Here is a 16,006-nt window from a genome sequence, read left to right on the forward strand (position 1 = left end):
CAACCTTAAAGGTCCTAAATTATGTCACCATTACCCTTGATTCTAAGCAATGATGTGCTGCTATATTTATTTACTTGGCCAAAGCTTTTGGTATGCTAGACCATTCCATTCTTGTGGGCCGGCTAAGGAGTACTGGTGTCTCTGAGGGGTATTTGGCCTGGTTTGCTTACTACCTCTCTCAAAGAGTGCAGTGTACAAAGACAGAACATCTGCTGTCTCAGCCAATACCTGTCACCAAGGGAGTACCCCAAGGCTCGATCCTAGGCCCCACACTCTTCTCAATTTACCTCAACAACATAGTTCAAGCATTAGGAAGCTCTCTCATCTGGTTATATGTGGTTGGTAGCCTTATACTCAGCTGGCCCCTCCCAGGATTTTGTGTTAAACACTCTACAACAAAGCTTTCTTAGTGTCCAACAAGCTTTCTCTGCCCTTAACCTTGTCTTGAACACCTCCAAAACAAAAGTAATGTGGTTTGGTAAGAAGAATGCCCTCTCCCCACCGGTATGATTACTAACTCTAAGTGTTTAGAGCTTTAGTTAGTCACCTTATACAAGTACTTGGAAGTATGGCTAGACAGTACACAGTCCTTCTCTCAGCACATATCAAAGCTGCAGGCTAAGGATAAATCTAGACTTGGTTTCCTCTATCGTAATCGCTCCTCTTTCATCACAGCTGCCAAGCTAACCCTGATTCACATGACCATCCTAACCATGCTAGATTACGGAGACATAATTTATAGATCGGCAGGTAAGGGTGGTCTCGAGCGGCTAGATGTTCTTTACCATTCGGCCATCAGATTTGCCACCAATGCTCCTTATAGGACACATCACTGCACTCTATACTCCTCTGTAAACTGGTCATCTCTGTATACCTGTCCCTCATCCTCCACATACAGCACCTGTTCTGCCAGTCCCATTCTGTTAAAGGTCCCCAAAGCACACACATCCCTGGGTCACACAGTTTGCTGCAGAGAGAGACTGGAACGAGTTGCAAAAAACACTCAAACTGGACCGTTTTGTCTCCATTTCTTCATTCAAAGACTGAATCATGGACACTCTTACTGACAGCTGTGGCTGCTTCTCGTGATGTATTGTTGTCTCTACGATCTTGCCCTTTGTGCTGTTGTCTGTGTCCAATAATGTTTGTACTGTACCATGTTTTGTGCTGCTACCATGTTGTGCTGCTGCCATGTTGTGTTGCTACCATGTTGTTGTCCTGTTGTGTTGCTACCATGCCGTGTTTTCATGTGTTGCTGCCATGCTATGTTGTCATCTTAGGCCTCTCTTTATGTAGTGTTGTGTTGTCTTTCTTGTGTGTTTTGTCCTATATTTTTATTTTGTTTTTTATTTTTAACCCCAGCCCACAGGAGGCCTTTTGCCTTTTGGTAGGCCGTCATTGTAAATAAGAATTTCTTCTTAACTGACTTGCCTAGTTAAATAAAGGTTGAATATACAGTGCCTTGCGAAAGTATTCGGCCCCCTTGAACTTTGCGACCTTTTTACCACATTTCAGGCTTCAAACATTAACCTCTTGAAACTCCCCATCCCGGATCCGGGATTGTGACTAAGCCTCAGGCTCATTAGCATAACGCAATGTTTCTGAAAATCGCAAATAAAATTAAAATAATGCGTTTGCTCTCAAGCTTAGCCTTTTCTTAACAACACTGTCATCTCAGATTTTCAAAATATGCTTTTGAAGCATAGAAATTGACTAATTTGTGTAAGAGTATGCAAAGCTAGCATAGCATTTTGTGTAGCATGTAGCACGCAACATTTTCACAAAAGCCAGATAACCAAATAAATAAAATCATTTACCTTTGAAGAGCTTCTGATGTTTTCAATGAGGAGACTCCCAGCCACATACCAAATGCGCAGTGTTTCCTTTGTGTAGGAGAAATCGTTCCGTTTTCTACATTGCGCCTGGCTACCGAAACGAACCGAAAATGCAGTCACCTACAACGTGAAACTTTTTCCGGATTAACTACATAATATCGACCGAAACATGGCAAACGTTGTTTGGAATCAATCCTCAAGGTGTTTTTTCACATATCTCTTCATTGACATGCAGTTCATGGAAGCTTGCTTCTCTCTCTGTGCCCCATGGAAAAATACTGGCAGGTGACTTTTGCGCACCAATTTCGGCGCAGGACACCGGGCGGACACGTGGTAAATGTGGTCTCTTATGGTCAATCTTCCAACGATCTGCCTACAAATACGTCACAATGCTGCAGACACCTTGGGGAAACGACAGAAAGGGCAGACTCATTCCTCTTGCGTTCACAGCCATATAAGGAGATCATGAAAGACAGAGCCTCAAAAATCCTTGTCATTTCCTGGATGCCAAGTCATCTTGGTTTTGCCTGAAGCTCACGTTAAAGGGCACGCACAGAGAAGATATTTGTATTTCTGGACACGTCAGAGTGTTTTCTTTCGAACAGTAGCAATTATATGCATAGTCGAGCATCTTTTTGTGACAAAATATCTTGTTTAAAACGGGAACGTTTTTCTTCCAAAAATGAAATAGCGCCACCATAAGTGTAAGAGGTTAAGATATAAAACTGTATTTTTTTGTGAAGAATCAACAACAAGTGGGACATAATCATGAAGTGGAACGACATTTATTGGATATTTCAAACTTTTTTAACAAATCAAAAACTGAAAAATTGGGCATGCAAAATTATTCAGCCCCTTTACTTTCAGTGCAGCAAACTCTCTCCAGATGTTCAGTGAGGATCTCTGAATGATCCAATGTTGACCTAAATGACTAATGATAATAAATACAATCCACCTGTGTTTAATCAAGTCTCCGTATAAACGCACCTGCACTGTGGTAGTCTCAGAGGTCCGTTAAAAGCGCAGAGAGCATCATGAAGAACAAGGAACACACCAGGCAGGGCCAAGATACTGATGTGAAGAAGTTTAAAGCTGAATTTGGATACAAAAAGATTTCCCAAGCTTTAAACATCCCAAGGAGCACTGTGCAAGCGATAATATTGAAATGGAAGGAGTATCAGACCACTGCAAATCTACCAAGACCTGGCCGTCCCTCTAAACTTTCAGCTCATACAAGGAGAAGACTGATCAGAGATGCAGCCAAGAGGCCCATGATCACTCTGGATGAACTGCAGAGATCTACAGCTGAGGTGGGAGACTCTGTCCATAGGACAACAATCAGTCGTATATTGCACAAATCTGGCCTTTATGGAAGAGTGGCAAGAAGAAAGCAATTTCTTAAAGATATCCATAAAAAGTGTCGTTTAAAGTTTGCCACAAGCCACCTGGGAGACACACCAAACATGTGGAAGAAGGTGCTCTGGTCAGATGAAACCAAAATTGAACTTTTTGGCAACAATGCAAAACGTTATGTTTGGCGTAAAAGCAACACAGCTCATCACTCTGAACACACCATCCCCACTGTCAAACATGGTGGTGGCAGCATCATGGTTTGGGCCTGCTTTTCTTCAGCAGGGACAGGGAAGATGGTTAAAATTGATGGGAAGATGAATGGAGCCAAATACAGGACCATTCTGGAAGAAAACCTGATGGAGTCTGCAAAGGACCTGAGACTGGGACGGAGATTTGTCTTCCAACAAGACAATGATCCAAAACATAAAGCAAAATCTACAATGGAATGGTTCAAAAATAAACATATCCAGGTGTTAGAATGGCCAAGTCAAAGTCCAGACCTGAATCCAATCGAGAATCTGTGGAAAGAACTGAAAACTGCTGTTCACAAATGCTCTCCATCCAACCTCACTGAGCTCGAGCTGTTTTGCAAGGAGGAATGGGAAAAAAATTCAGTCTCTCGATGTGCAAAACTGATAGAGGCATACCCCAAGTGACTTACAGCTGTAATCGCAGCAAAAGGTGGCGCTACAAAGTATTAACTTAAGGGGGCTGAATAATTTTGCACGCCCAATTTTTCAGTTTTTGATTTGTTAAAAAGGTTTGAAATATCCAATAAATGTCGTTCCACTTCATGATTGTGTCCCACTTGTTGTTGATTCTTCACAAAAAAATACAGTTTTATATCTTTATGTTTGAAGCCTGAAATGTGGCAAAAGGTCGCAAAGTTCAAGGGGGCCGAATACTTTCGCAAGGCACTGTATATTTATTTTTTTATAATTAAAGATGGGAAACTATTCAATTCGTAATATTATATTCCTATTTCATTTACAAATCTCATGACGTGATTATGAGACTTGGCTGATTCTAGGGGGATTTTGGTTAGCTAGCAATTGCTGTGAAGTCATTACACATTACGATTGAGGCAGCTACAGTATGTAACCTAACTCAACACTTAACTACTAAGAACTCATTTAAATGACAATAAATGAACATTAACTTAATTGTCTTTCGCTCTCCAGTGGCAGCACAAGTGGGGCATTTGATTTGATCCACATGATCAGCGTTTCATGAGCCACACTAAAGAAGTACTTCCGGGTCATGAAATTTGGGGAATTTAAATGTAATAATTTGTTTTTTCCCCATCATCAATCTACACACAATACCACATAATGATATCACAATACCCCATAATGACAAAGCAAAAACAGTTTTTTAGAAATGTTAGAAAATGTATTTAACGAAATTAAACTGAAATATCACATTTGCATAAGTATTCAGACCCTTCACTCAGTACTTTGTTGAAACACCTTTGGCAGCAATTACAGCCTCATGTCTTCTTCAGTATGACGCTACAAGCATGGCACACCTATATTTGGGGACTTTTTCCCATTGTTCTCCTCAGAGCCTCTCAAGCTCTGTCAGGTTGCATGGCGAGCAACGCTGCACAGGTATTTTCAGGTCTCTCCAGAGATGTTCGTTTGGGTTCAAGTCCGCGCTCTGGCTGAGCCACTCAAGGACATTTAGACTTGTCCCAAAGTCATTCCTGCGTTGTATTGGCTGTGTGCTTAGGGTCGTTGTCCTGTTGGAAGGTGAACCTTCACCCCAGTCTGAGGTCCTGAGAGCTCTGGAAAAAGTTTTCATCAAGAATCTCGCTGTACTTTGCTCCGTTCATCTTTCCCAGTCCATGCCGCTGAAAAACATGCCCACAGCATGATGCTGCCAGCACCACGCTTCACCGTAGGGATGGTGCCAGATTTCACACATGATGCTTGGCATTCAGGCAAAAGAGTTCAATCTTGATTTCATAAGACCAGAGAATCTTATTACTCATGGTCTGAGATTCTTTAGGTGCATTTTGGCAAACTCCATGCGAGGAGTCATGTGCCTTTTACTCAGGAGTGGCTTCCGTATGGACACTCTACCATAAAGGCCTGATTGGTAGAGTGCTGCTGAGATGGTTGTCCTTCTGGAAGGTTCTCCCATCTCCACTGAGCTCAATGTGAGTCTCATAGCAAAGAGTCTGAATACTTATGTAAATAAGGTATTTATGTTTGTTATTTTTAATACATTTGCACACAAAAAATGTTTTTCACTTTGTCATTATGGGGTATTGTGTGTAGATTGATGAGGGGAAACAATTATTTCATCAATTTTAGAAAAAGGCTGTAACGTAAGAAAATACGGAAAAAGTCAAGGGGTCTGAATACTTTCCAAATGCAATGTATTTTTAATTTAATTTTACTAGGCAAGTCAGTTAAGAACAAATTCTTATTTGAGCACCAGCAGGATGGGCGCAGTGCTCGCTAACCAAGGTTGCCAGGTTCACAGTGTTTACTCTGGCACATTGGTGCGGCTGGCTTCCGGGTTGTATGTGCGCTGTGTTAAGAAGCAGTGCGGCTGGTTGGGTTGTGTATTGGAGGACGCATGACTTTCAACTTTTGTCTCTCCCGAAACCGTACGGGAGTTGAAGCAATGACACAAGATAGTAGCTACTACAACAATTGGATACCATGAAATTGGGGAGAAAAAGGAGTAAAATTTCCTCTTTTTTTTTAAATAGTGAATATTCACAAAGCTGACCAGCTGGCAGGCATCTTCTAAAACATCTTCAACCTCTCCCTGTCCCAGGCTGTAATCCCTACTAGTTTCAAGGTGACTACCATCGTTCCAGTGTCCAAGAAAACCAAGGTGACATGAAGAGTTTTGAGAGGCTTGCCACTTCAAGGCCAGGCACACTGGACCCAGTCCAATTTACCTACCACTCCAACAAATCTATGGAAGATGCCATTTCCATTGCTATTCACATCTGTACAAGAGGAACCCCTATGTGAGAATGCTGTTTATTGACTACAGTTTAGCATTCAACATAATTGTACTCTCCAAGCTCGTCAACAAGCTCAGAGCCCTGTGTCTGGAACCTACCCTCTGTAACTGGATCCTGGACTTCACGATGAGCAGACCACAGGCTGTGAGGATTGGCAACAACACCTCCTCTATGCTGACTCTGAACACAGGGCCCTCCAGGGCTGTGTCCTCAGCCCTCTGCTGTTCTCCCTGTTCCCCCACGACTGTGTAGCTTTGCACAACATCAACTCCATCATCAGGTTTGCTGACGACACCACAACTGTAGAATCAGCTTATAGGCCGGAGGTAAGTCGATGGGCATTATGGTGCCAGGACAACAACCTCTCCCTCAACATCAGCAAAACAAATGAGTTGATTGTTGACTTCAGTTAGCAGAGGAGGGAACATGCCTTGATCACATCAACAGGACTGCAGTAGAGATAGTCAGCAGTTTTAATTAAGTTCCTCGGCGTCCACGTCAGAGGACTTGACATGGACTAACAACACCACCACTCTTGTCAAGAGGGCACAACAACGTCTCTACTTCCTAAGGCAGAAATTTGGCATGCCACCCCAGGTCCTCTGCAAATATGCAAATACTACAGCTAGATCATCGACAATATCCTGACCAGTTGCATCACAACCTGGTACAGGAACAGCTCCATCCACGACCAAAAGGCCCACCATCAAGGACCACACACACCCCATTAACGAGCTGTTCATTCCCTTACCATCAGGCAAACGGTATTGGAGCATGAGGTCTGATACCAACAGTCTTAGAGACAGTTTCTATCTACAAGCCATCAGACTGCTGAACACTTGAACTGGACTTACCACCTATGCTGACTCTCTGCACTCACGCACAAACGCACGCACACATGCACACACACACCAACACATATTCATGCTACACGTTGCAACTTCTGCTACCAGACTCTTATTTACTATTGCTAATACTCCACAATTTAAATGATTGTCCCCCAATAGCTCCTTCCCAAAAACAGGTTTAAATATTGGACTATAAATGGTGTCTTCCTGTATTATAATAAATGTTAACATGTTTATTATATTCTACTGTCATTTACTTTATGTTCGTATTCATATCTTTATTATTTCTTATTGTTGTTGCATTGCCTTTCATTGGACGGAGTGTAACATGTGTATCCTGAACATACTACGAATCGAACTTAAAAATTGTACATGATTTTCAGTATTTCTTGTTTAATCATATAAACCTGTACTGGAACTAAATAAGAAGAATCAGCGCTACACAGTTAAGTTGATCCCTTATAGGGATAAACGCTGCAGGATAGATTTTCCTGGGGGCCCCGTGTGGGTGCACATTTAGTTTTTTGCCCTAGCACGTCACAGCTGATTCAAATAGTCAAAACTTGATGATGAGTTGGTTATTTTAATCAGCTGTGTAATGCTGGGGCAGAAACCATAAGGTGTACCCAGGGGGGCCCAGGATCGAGTTTGGGAAACCCTGCTGTACAGTAATTCTTCTCTAAAGCAGTGTCTACTGTTTTCATATGTTCCGTAAAGCCTTTCTAATGTCCGTCCTAAGTAATTCCTCTTCAGTACCTTTCCTCACCTTAAAGCATAGAGACCATTCTGTCCTCACCCACTCCCATCTCGTTAGCCTAATGAGAAGCAGTAGTTTCTTAAAGCACGTAGTGGGACGATTGCTTGCGGCATTAAACTCCAAGTCTTTAGTCTCTGTTTAGAGAGGGATGTGTTTGGTTATTAAGGTAGCTAACTCCACACATCTGCACACTGTCAGTCCGCCACATACTGGGACACCCCTGTTTAGTGTCTTAATCCTCCTTAAGCCTCGCTGAAACCCCAAGTGAGCATCCTGAAAAACAACAACTGGCTCCATTAATCACTCTAATGTTCTTTGTATTTTTAACCCTTCCTATTTATCAGACTGATTGAGCGTGACGACAGGGTTCCAATCCCCACGCCCGTCCCAACATCCAGGGACCACGTTGATTCATGGTCTATATGCTTCTCATCACTCCAAGGTCCCCTGTTGTGTGCCCTGCCTCCCTTAACTTCCCTCCTTTTCCTCCTCCCTTACCTCACATCCCTCCCCTCCCTTCTTCCCTCCCTCACCATCCTCCACTGCCACCTTCCTCTTCCCCCAATAGGACTTTGGTGATGACGGCTCTCTCTACATCACCAAGGTGACAACCATCCATATGGGGAACTACAGCTGTCATGCGTATGGATATGAAGAACTCTGCCAGACCCATGTACTGCAGGTGAATGGTTAGTAATGGCATATACTTGACATTTCATGGTGTTCACCAGAATTCTGACCTGACTAAATCTGTAGCAGTGCATCACTGCGTTCAATGTTAAATTCCTTTTTTTGTTGTTGATTTCTGAATAGATGACAAATAGTTTGAATAGATAAATAGTTTGAAAGGATAAATAGTTTGAATAGATAAGAAATCATTTGAATAGATAACAAATAGTTTGAATAGATAACAAAAAGTTAGATGCTTTCGTGGGTTAAGGACCTTCCAGGGTCAGGACTGGCAATCCCTGTCTCAATCCCTGTCTCAATCCCTGTCTCAATCCCTGTCTCAACCCCTGCCTCAAATCCTGTCTCAAACCCTGTCTCAACCCCTGCCTCAAATCCTGTCTCAACCCCTGTCTCAACCCCTGTCTCAACCCCTGCCTCAAACCCTGTCTCAACCCCTGTCTCAACCCCTGTCTCAACCCCTGCCTCAAACCCTGTCTCAAATCCTGTCTCAGACTCTCTTGGCAGCAACAGTGTTCCAATCACAAAACATGCCATTGTTTTCAACATGTCCCACATATTATCATAGAAAGCAAATCAAGTCTATATCCATGGTGTTTTCCCCACCCGATTCAGATGATTCCACCCTGAGCATGTACAGTGTTATATCTACAGTACATCAAATAGCCAGCAGGAATCAGCTCAGAGGGGCTGGCTGCAGGCACTTAGCAAAACACACTGCTCTACTAAATCATTCCCATAAGTCTTTTTTTGCTGAGACTACGTGTGATTACCGGGCCTTCCTCTTCATTGAGGTCCTTGGGAGAGCCGTTTGTACCGTCTGTACTGTATCAAATCAAAGATAACATCTCAATTTCCCCAGCTTTATTTATCGCACAGATATGCATAGACAAAAATAGCCTGAAATGATTTTCAATTAACAAGGATTATAGGCGTGATTGTGTGTTGTAAGGCAGGATTTATGCTAATTGCAAAGCGATACAGCTGCATCTGAGACATTCAGTTGAAGAGGGAGGGAAATGTTTACTTCCTGAAAGGCAGGTTATCTTCGAAGACAATTACCATGTGTTTGTGTATGGATGTGAAGTGTTTCACCTGTAAATAATGACTGGGGCTGCTCAACAAAGTGGATTTTCTTGCCTCTCCTATATTGTGTGTGCCTTCAGATTCACCTTCTTAACTTCCGTCAATAGTGGTCTTATTTGGTGTTATAAACATTTGCGCTGGACTCTGTTGTAACGCAGTGCCTGTAGCTATGTGTGATTTTGTGTGGTACTGGTGTGAAATGAAAGCCTTTCTGCCTGCTGTGCCTGTGTAATTATACCTCTCTGACTCCACTCTATTGTGGCTATGTTTGTCTCTTTGTGTGTGTGTGTGTCTATGTATTCAGTTCCCCCAGTGATCCTGGTCTACCCAGAGACGCAGGCCCAGGAGCCTGGTGTGTCTGCCAGCCTGCACTGCCACGCCGACGGCATCCCAGACCCTAAGATTCTGTGGCTGAAGAACGGCATGGACCTGCAGCCCAGACCCGCCAAGCAGCTCTCCCTCATCGGTAAGGCACCAGGCTACTCCTGCCCACACTCACAAGACTGTATGTGTTCTAAATTACACCCTATTCCCTATATAGTGCAATACTTTTGAAAATGGCCCATAGGCCATATATAGGCAATAGGGTGCCATTTGAGCCGCACCCTGTTATTACCATCACAGCGACTCCTGTTTAGCAGAAACACCATTATGAAGGGAACCATGGAGGTGTTGCTATACTACAGGCTCACTCTGTGTCACACTCTCCTGTGTTGCCAAATCCAAGTTTGGGGTCACCGTTTTGATTATTGTTATTTTGCCAGCCACTGATTTTAGAAGAGTAAATATCCAATCCAAGCCTTTGAAGAACACGATAAAGAAAAAGATAGAACAACAGTGTGTGAAAATGAATTATACAGCAGCCTGCCATGTGAGAGAGTTGAACAGGAATTTCAATTTCTGAGGGGACACAAGAGAGTGTCTTTTATGGAGTAACCCTCATTAGATGGCAGTTTACAGGCTGTGTGTGGATCATTACCTGTGGTAATAGCCTGTTATCGGGCTTCAGATTCAGCTGAAACAAGGGAGGCTCTGCAAGGTTCATATATACATTAACATCCTGCAATCCAGCTTCACAGATCTGCCAACTGTCACTCTCACAGCCCAGGTTAGACTTGGCAGATCCGTGGAGCTGGATTCCAGGATGTTCATTTAATTGCTATTTGGGGTAGATCTGAAAATACCCTTATATCTAGTAAAGGTTTAACAGGGTGCTCAAACATAAGAGTCGACAGAATGAAGCCGTTTTCCAGAGTTATACTCTTTGCTTATTTGGCAGAATATTTGAACATTGGATCAGTATATAGGTATTCCAACTCGGAATTAGATTAGTTTCCCCTCTGGAACTAAGGCTAATGTTGGTCTTGTGGAGCTCACGAATCCTGCCAGGATGAGGGGAAGGCTACAGTACTCACTGATGCTGCCTGGATGAGGGGGAGGCTACAGTACTCACTGATGCTGCCAGGATGAAGGGGAGGCTACAGTACTCACTGATGCTGCCAGGATGAGGGGGAGGCTACAGCACTCACTGATGCTGCCAGGATGAAGGGGAGGCTACAGTACTCACTGATGCTGCCAGGATGAAGGAAAGACTACAGTACTCACTGATGCTACCAGGATGAAGGAAAGGCTACAATACTCACTGATGCTACGAGGATGAAGGGGAGGCTACAGTACTCACTGATGCTGCCAGGATGAAGGGAAGGCTACAGTACTCACTGATGCTACCAGGATGAAGGGAAGGCTACAGTACTCACTGATGCTGCGGGGATGAAGGGGAGGCTACAGTACTCACTGATGCTACCAGGATGAAGGGGAGGCTACAGTACTCACTGATGCTGCCAGGATGAAAGGGAGGCTACAGTACTCACTGATGCTGCCAGGATGAAGGGAAGGCTGCCAGTACTGATGCACCAGGATGAAGGGAGGCTACAGTACTCACTGATGCTGCCAAGATGAAGTGGAGGCTACAGTACTCACTGATGCTGCGGGGATGAAGGGGAGGCTACAGTACTCACTGATGCTGCCAGGATGAAGGGGAGGCTACAGTACTCACTGATGCTGCCAGGATGAGGGGGAGGCTACAGCACTCACTGATGCTGCCAGGATGAAGGGGAGGCTACAGTACTCACTGATGCTGCCAGGATGAAGGAAAGGCTACAGTACTCACTGATGCTACCAGGATGAAGGAAAGGCTACAATACTCACTGATGCTGCCAGGATGAAGGGAAGGCTACAGTACTCACTGATGCTACCAGGATGAAGGGGAGGCTACAGTACTCACTGATGCTGCCAGGATGAAGGGGAGGCTACAGTACTCACTGATGCTGCCAGGATGAAGGGGAGGCTACAGTACTCACTGATGCTGCCAGGATGAAGGGAAGGCTACAGTACTCACTGATGCTGCCAGGATGAAGGGGAGGCTACAGTACTCACTGATGCTGCCAGGATGAAGGGAGGCTACAGTACTCACTGATGCTGCCAGGATGAAGGGGAGGCTACAGTACTCACTGATGCTGCCAGGATGAAGGGGAGGCTACAGTACTCACTGATGCTACCAGGATGAATGCTGCCAGGATGAAGGCTACAGTACTCACTGATGCTGCCAGGATGAAGGAAGGCTACAGTACTCACTGATGCTACCAGGATGAAGGGAAGGCTACAGTACCACTGATGCTGCCAGGATGAAGGGAAGGCTACAGGATGACCAGGATGGGAGGCTACAGTACTCACTGATGCTACCAGGATGAAGGGGAGGCTACAGTACTCACTGATCACAGGATGAAGGAAAGGCTACAGATGCTGCCAGGATGAAAGGGAGGCTACAGTACTCACTGATGCTGCCAGGATGAAGGGAAGGCTACAGTACTCACTGATGCTACCAGGATGAAGAGGAGGCTACAGTACTCACTGATGCTACCAGGATGAAGGGGAGGCTACAGTACTCACTGATGCTGCCAGGATGAAAGGGAGGCTACAGTACTCACTGATGCTGCCAGGATGAAGGGGAGGCTACAGTACTCACTGATGCTGCCAGGATGAAGGGGAGGCTACTCACTGACAGTACTCACTGATGCTGCCAGGATGAAGGGATGCTGCCAGGATGAATGGGAGGCTACAGTACTCACTGATGCTGCCAGGATGAAGGGGAGGCTACAGTACTCACTGATGCTGCCAGGATGAAGGGAGGCTACAGTACTCACTGATGCTGCCAGGATGAAGGGGAGGGAAGGCTACAGATACTCACTGATGCTGCCAGGATGAAGGGGAGGCTACAGTACTCACTGACAGGATGAATGCTGCCAGGATGAAAGGGAGGCTACAGTACTCACTGATGCTACCAGGATGAAGGGGAGGCTACAGTACTCACTGATGCTACCAGGATGAAGAGGAGGCTACAGTACTCACTGATGCTGCAAAGATGAAGGGGAGGCTACAGTACTCACTGATGCTGCCAAGATGAAAGGGAGGCTACAGTACTCACTGATTCTACCAGGATGAAGGGGAGGCTACAGTACTCACTGATGCTACCAGGATGAAGGGGAGGCTACAGTACTCACTGATGCTACCAGGATGAAGGGGAGGCTACAGTACTCACTGATGCTGCCAAGATGAAGGGGAGGCTACAGTACTCACAGGATGCTGCCAGGATGAAGGGGAGGCTACAGTACTCACTGATGCTGCCAGGATGAAAGGGAGGCTACAGTACTCACTGATGCAAAGATGAAGGGAGGCTACAGTACGGGGATGCCAGGATGAAGGGGAGGCTACAACACTCACTGATGCTGCCAGGATGAAGGGGAGGCTACAGTACTCACTGATGCTGCCAGGATGAAGGGGAGGCTACAGTACTCACTGATGCTGCCAGGATGAAGGGAAGGCTACAGTACATTTCCCATTTATCTGTGCATTTTACAAAAATAGACAGTTCAAATACAAACGTGTGTTTTTCAGGTGGTAGAATTTTCAGTAAAATCCATTGTTCTAAATGAGAATGAAGAAAATGTATATTGCATTATGTGTACATTGGTGCCTTTAGAAGTTGTTCATATTAGCCCAGGGTTTATCTCAGGCCCTGGCTCTGTCAGGTCTTGTTCAGCACTATGAAGTTATCCTCCTCTGCCTGCCAGTTCACATTTAGTAGTTACATGGAAAGAGATCAAGAGAGGGGGATCAAAGACGACAAAGAGAGGGAGGGAGAGATGAGAGGAGGAACGTGAAAGACTGGCACATGATCTTTGACACGGCGCGTGAAAGCAGCTGTCTGACACGGGCGTCCTTCACTCCTGCTGCAGTGTTGTGAAAATTGCCTTGTTGTGATCAAGGCAACACTGCAGCAGCGTGAGGGTGAGGAGGGATGGATGTGAGTGTGAGAACAAGCCATAGATCACAAAGGGCTAGTGTCAGAGAGCTAGGGCTGCCTCTGCTGCCTCTGACAGCACTCACTGTGTCCTGAGATATATCACCTTTGCTTAAAACCTGACGAATACACATACACACACACACTCTAGTTGTACCGTCAGAGCGCTGACTCTCTCTGATGATAGCACTCACTGTGTCCTGAGATATATCACCTTCCCCTGACACTAGATCTCTGGGTACAGAACAGAGGATTCAGTCAAAGGATATTTTGAGGAAGGGTTGTTGTGTTGTCATCACAAGGGTTCAGGCTTCAATGGCTTGTGTTAGTGAGACGTGGGTACATAGTTAGTTGGCTACTTACATTAGCTTTGTTCATTCATTTAGAAAAACGCAGTGAGTGTATTGCTAGGTGGGAGGATGAAACAGCCATGGAAAATGTGTACCGGTGTAGAAACATGTGGCTGAGCTGAGACTAATCTGTAACAGCGAATGGGAGTGAGCTCCACATTGGCAGCGTACGCTACGAGGACACAGGAGCCTACACCTGCATTGCGAAGAACGAGGTGGGGGTGGACGAGGACATATCGTCTCTGTTTGTGGAGGACTCAGCCAGAAAGACACGTAAGTGACTGAGAGTTTACTTCAAGTAGAACATGGAAAAATGCCTCCGATTTTCACAAGGTATTTTTGGCAATGAAAATATATACAGTAATAAGCACAATCTTACAGTATATTGGCTTACAATTAACAAAAATCTATTATATGGCATCTTTCTGTATAAAAGAAAACAATATGAGTGGCATTTTTTTTTACAGCCTTTGGGTTTAGATTGTGTGAAATGCAGGGTGGCAGGGTAGCCTAGTGGTTAGAGCGTTGGACTAGTAACCAGAAGGTTGCAAGTTCAAACCCCCGAGCTGACAAGGTACAAATCTGTCGTTCTGACCCTGAACAGGCAGTTAACCCACTGTTCCCAGGCCGTCATTGAAAATAAGAATTTGTTCTTAACTGACTTGCCTGGTTAAATAATGGTAAAAAAAAATGCAATAAAACAACAAGGATACATTTATGTTATTGTGTTAATTGAAGTATTTCTGCATTTGTAAAGAATCACTCTTGCTAAATGTGTTTCTGTCCCACTTTTTCTGAAATGACTTGATATGACATGGTATCTCTCTCTTTCTCCCTCTTTCCCTCTCTCTCTCTCTTTCTCCCGCCCGCCCTCTCTCTGTCCCACCCGCCCTCTCTCTCTCCCTTTCTCCCTCTTTCCCTCTCTCTGTCTCTCTTTCTCCCTCTTTCCCCCTTTCTCCCTCTTTCCCTCTCTCTCCTTCTTCCCCCCCTCTCTCTGTCCCACCCGCCCTCTCTCTCTCCCTTTCTCCCTCTTTCCCTCTCTCTGTCTCCCTTTCTCCCTCTTTCCCTCTTTCCCTCTCTCTGTCTCCCTTTCTCCCTCTTTCCCTCTTTCCCCTCCCTCTGTCTCCCTTTCCCCCCTTCTCCCTCTTTCTCTCTGTCTCTCTTTCTCCCTCTTTCCCCTTTCTCCCTCTTTCCCTCTCTCCCTCTCTCTCTCTTTCTCCCTCTTTCCCTCTCTCTCTCTCTTTCTCCCTCTTTCCCTCTCTCTCTCTTCCCTTTCTCCCTCTCCCTTTCTCCTCTTCCCTCTCTCTCTCTCTCTCTCTCTCTTCTCCCTCTCTCTTTCTCCCTCCCTTTCTGTCTCTCTTTCTCCCTCTTTCTCTCTCTCTGTCTCTCTTTCTCTCTCTTTCCCCTCTCTCTCTCTCTTCTCCCTCTTTTCCTCTCTGTCTCTCTTTCTCCCTCTTTTCTCTCTCTCTCTTCTTTCTCCCTCTTTCTCTGTCTCTCTCCTTTCTCTCTCCTGTCTCCTTTCTCTCCCCTCTCTCTTTCTCCCTCTTTCCCTCTCTCTGTCTCTTTTTCTCCCTCTTTCTCTCTCTGTCTCTCTTTCTCCCTCTTTCCCTCTCTCTCTCTCTCTCTCTCTCTCTCTCTCTCTCTCTCTCTCTCTCTCTCTCTCTCTCTTTCCCTCTCTCTGTCTCTCTTTTTCCCTCTCTCTCTCTGTCTCTCTTTCTCCCTCTTTCCCTCTCTCTTTCTCCCT

The 16,006-nt window shown here is 45.0% G+C and overlaps 1 protein-coding gene across 1 annotated transcript in view; it reads left to right on the forward strand.

Moving 5' to 3' along the window:
* LOC135550950 (follistatin-related protein 4-like) overlaps positions 1-16,006 on the forward strand; it is a 258,177-nt gene that overhangs the window by 224,187 nt on the left and 17,984 nt on the right. Inside the window, exons 8-10 of the mRNA XM_064982240.1 lie at positions 8,348-8,468; positions 9,857-10,018; positions 14,401-14,535. Coding sequence (XP_064838312.1) covers positions 8,348-8,468; positions 9,857-10,018; positions 14,401-14,535 — 418 coding nt within the window. The remainder of the gene's footprint in view (positions 1-8,347; positions 8,469-9,856; positions 10,019-14,400; positions 14,536-16,006) is intronic.

Source organism: Oncorhynchus masou, chromosome 12, assembly GCF_036934945.1.
Source record: "Oncorhynchus masou masou isolate Uvic2021 chromosome 12, UVic_Omas_1.1, whole genome shotgun sequence".
Taxonomy (NCBI): domain Eukaryota; kingdom Metazoa; phylum Chordata; class Actinopteri; order Salmoniformes; family Salmonidae; genus Oncorhynchus; species Oncorhynchus masou.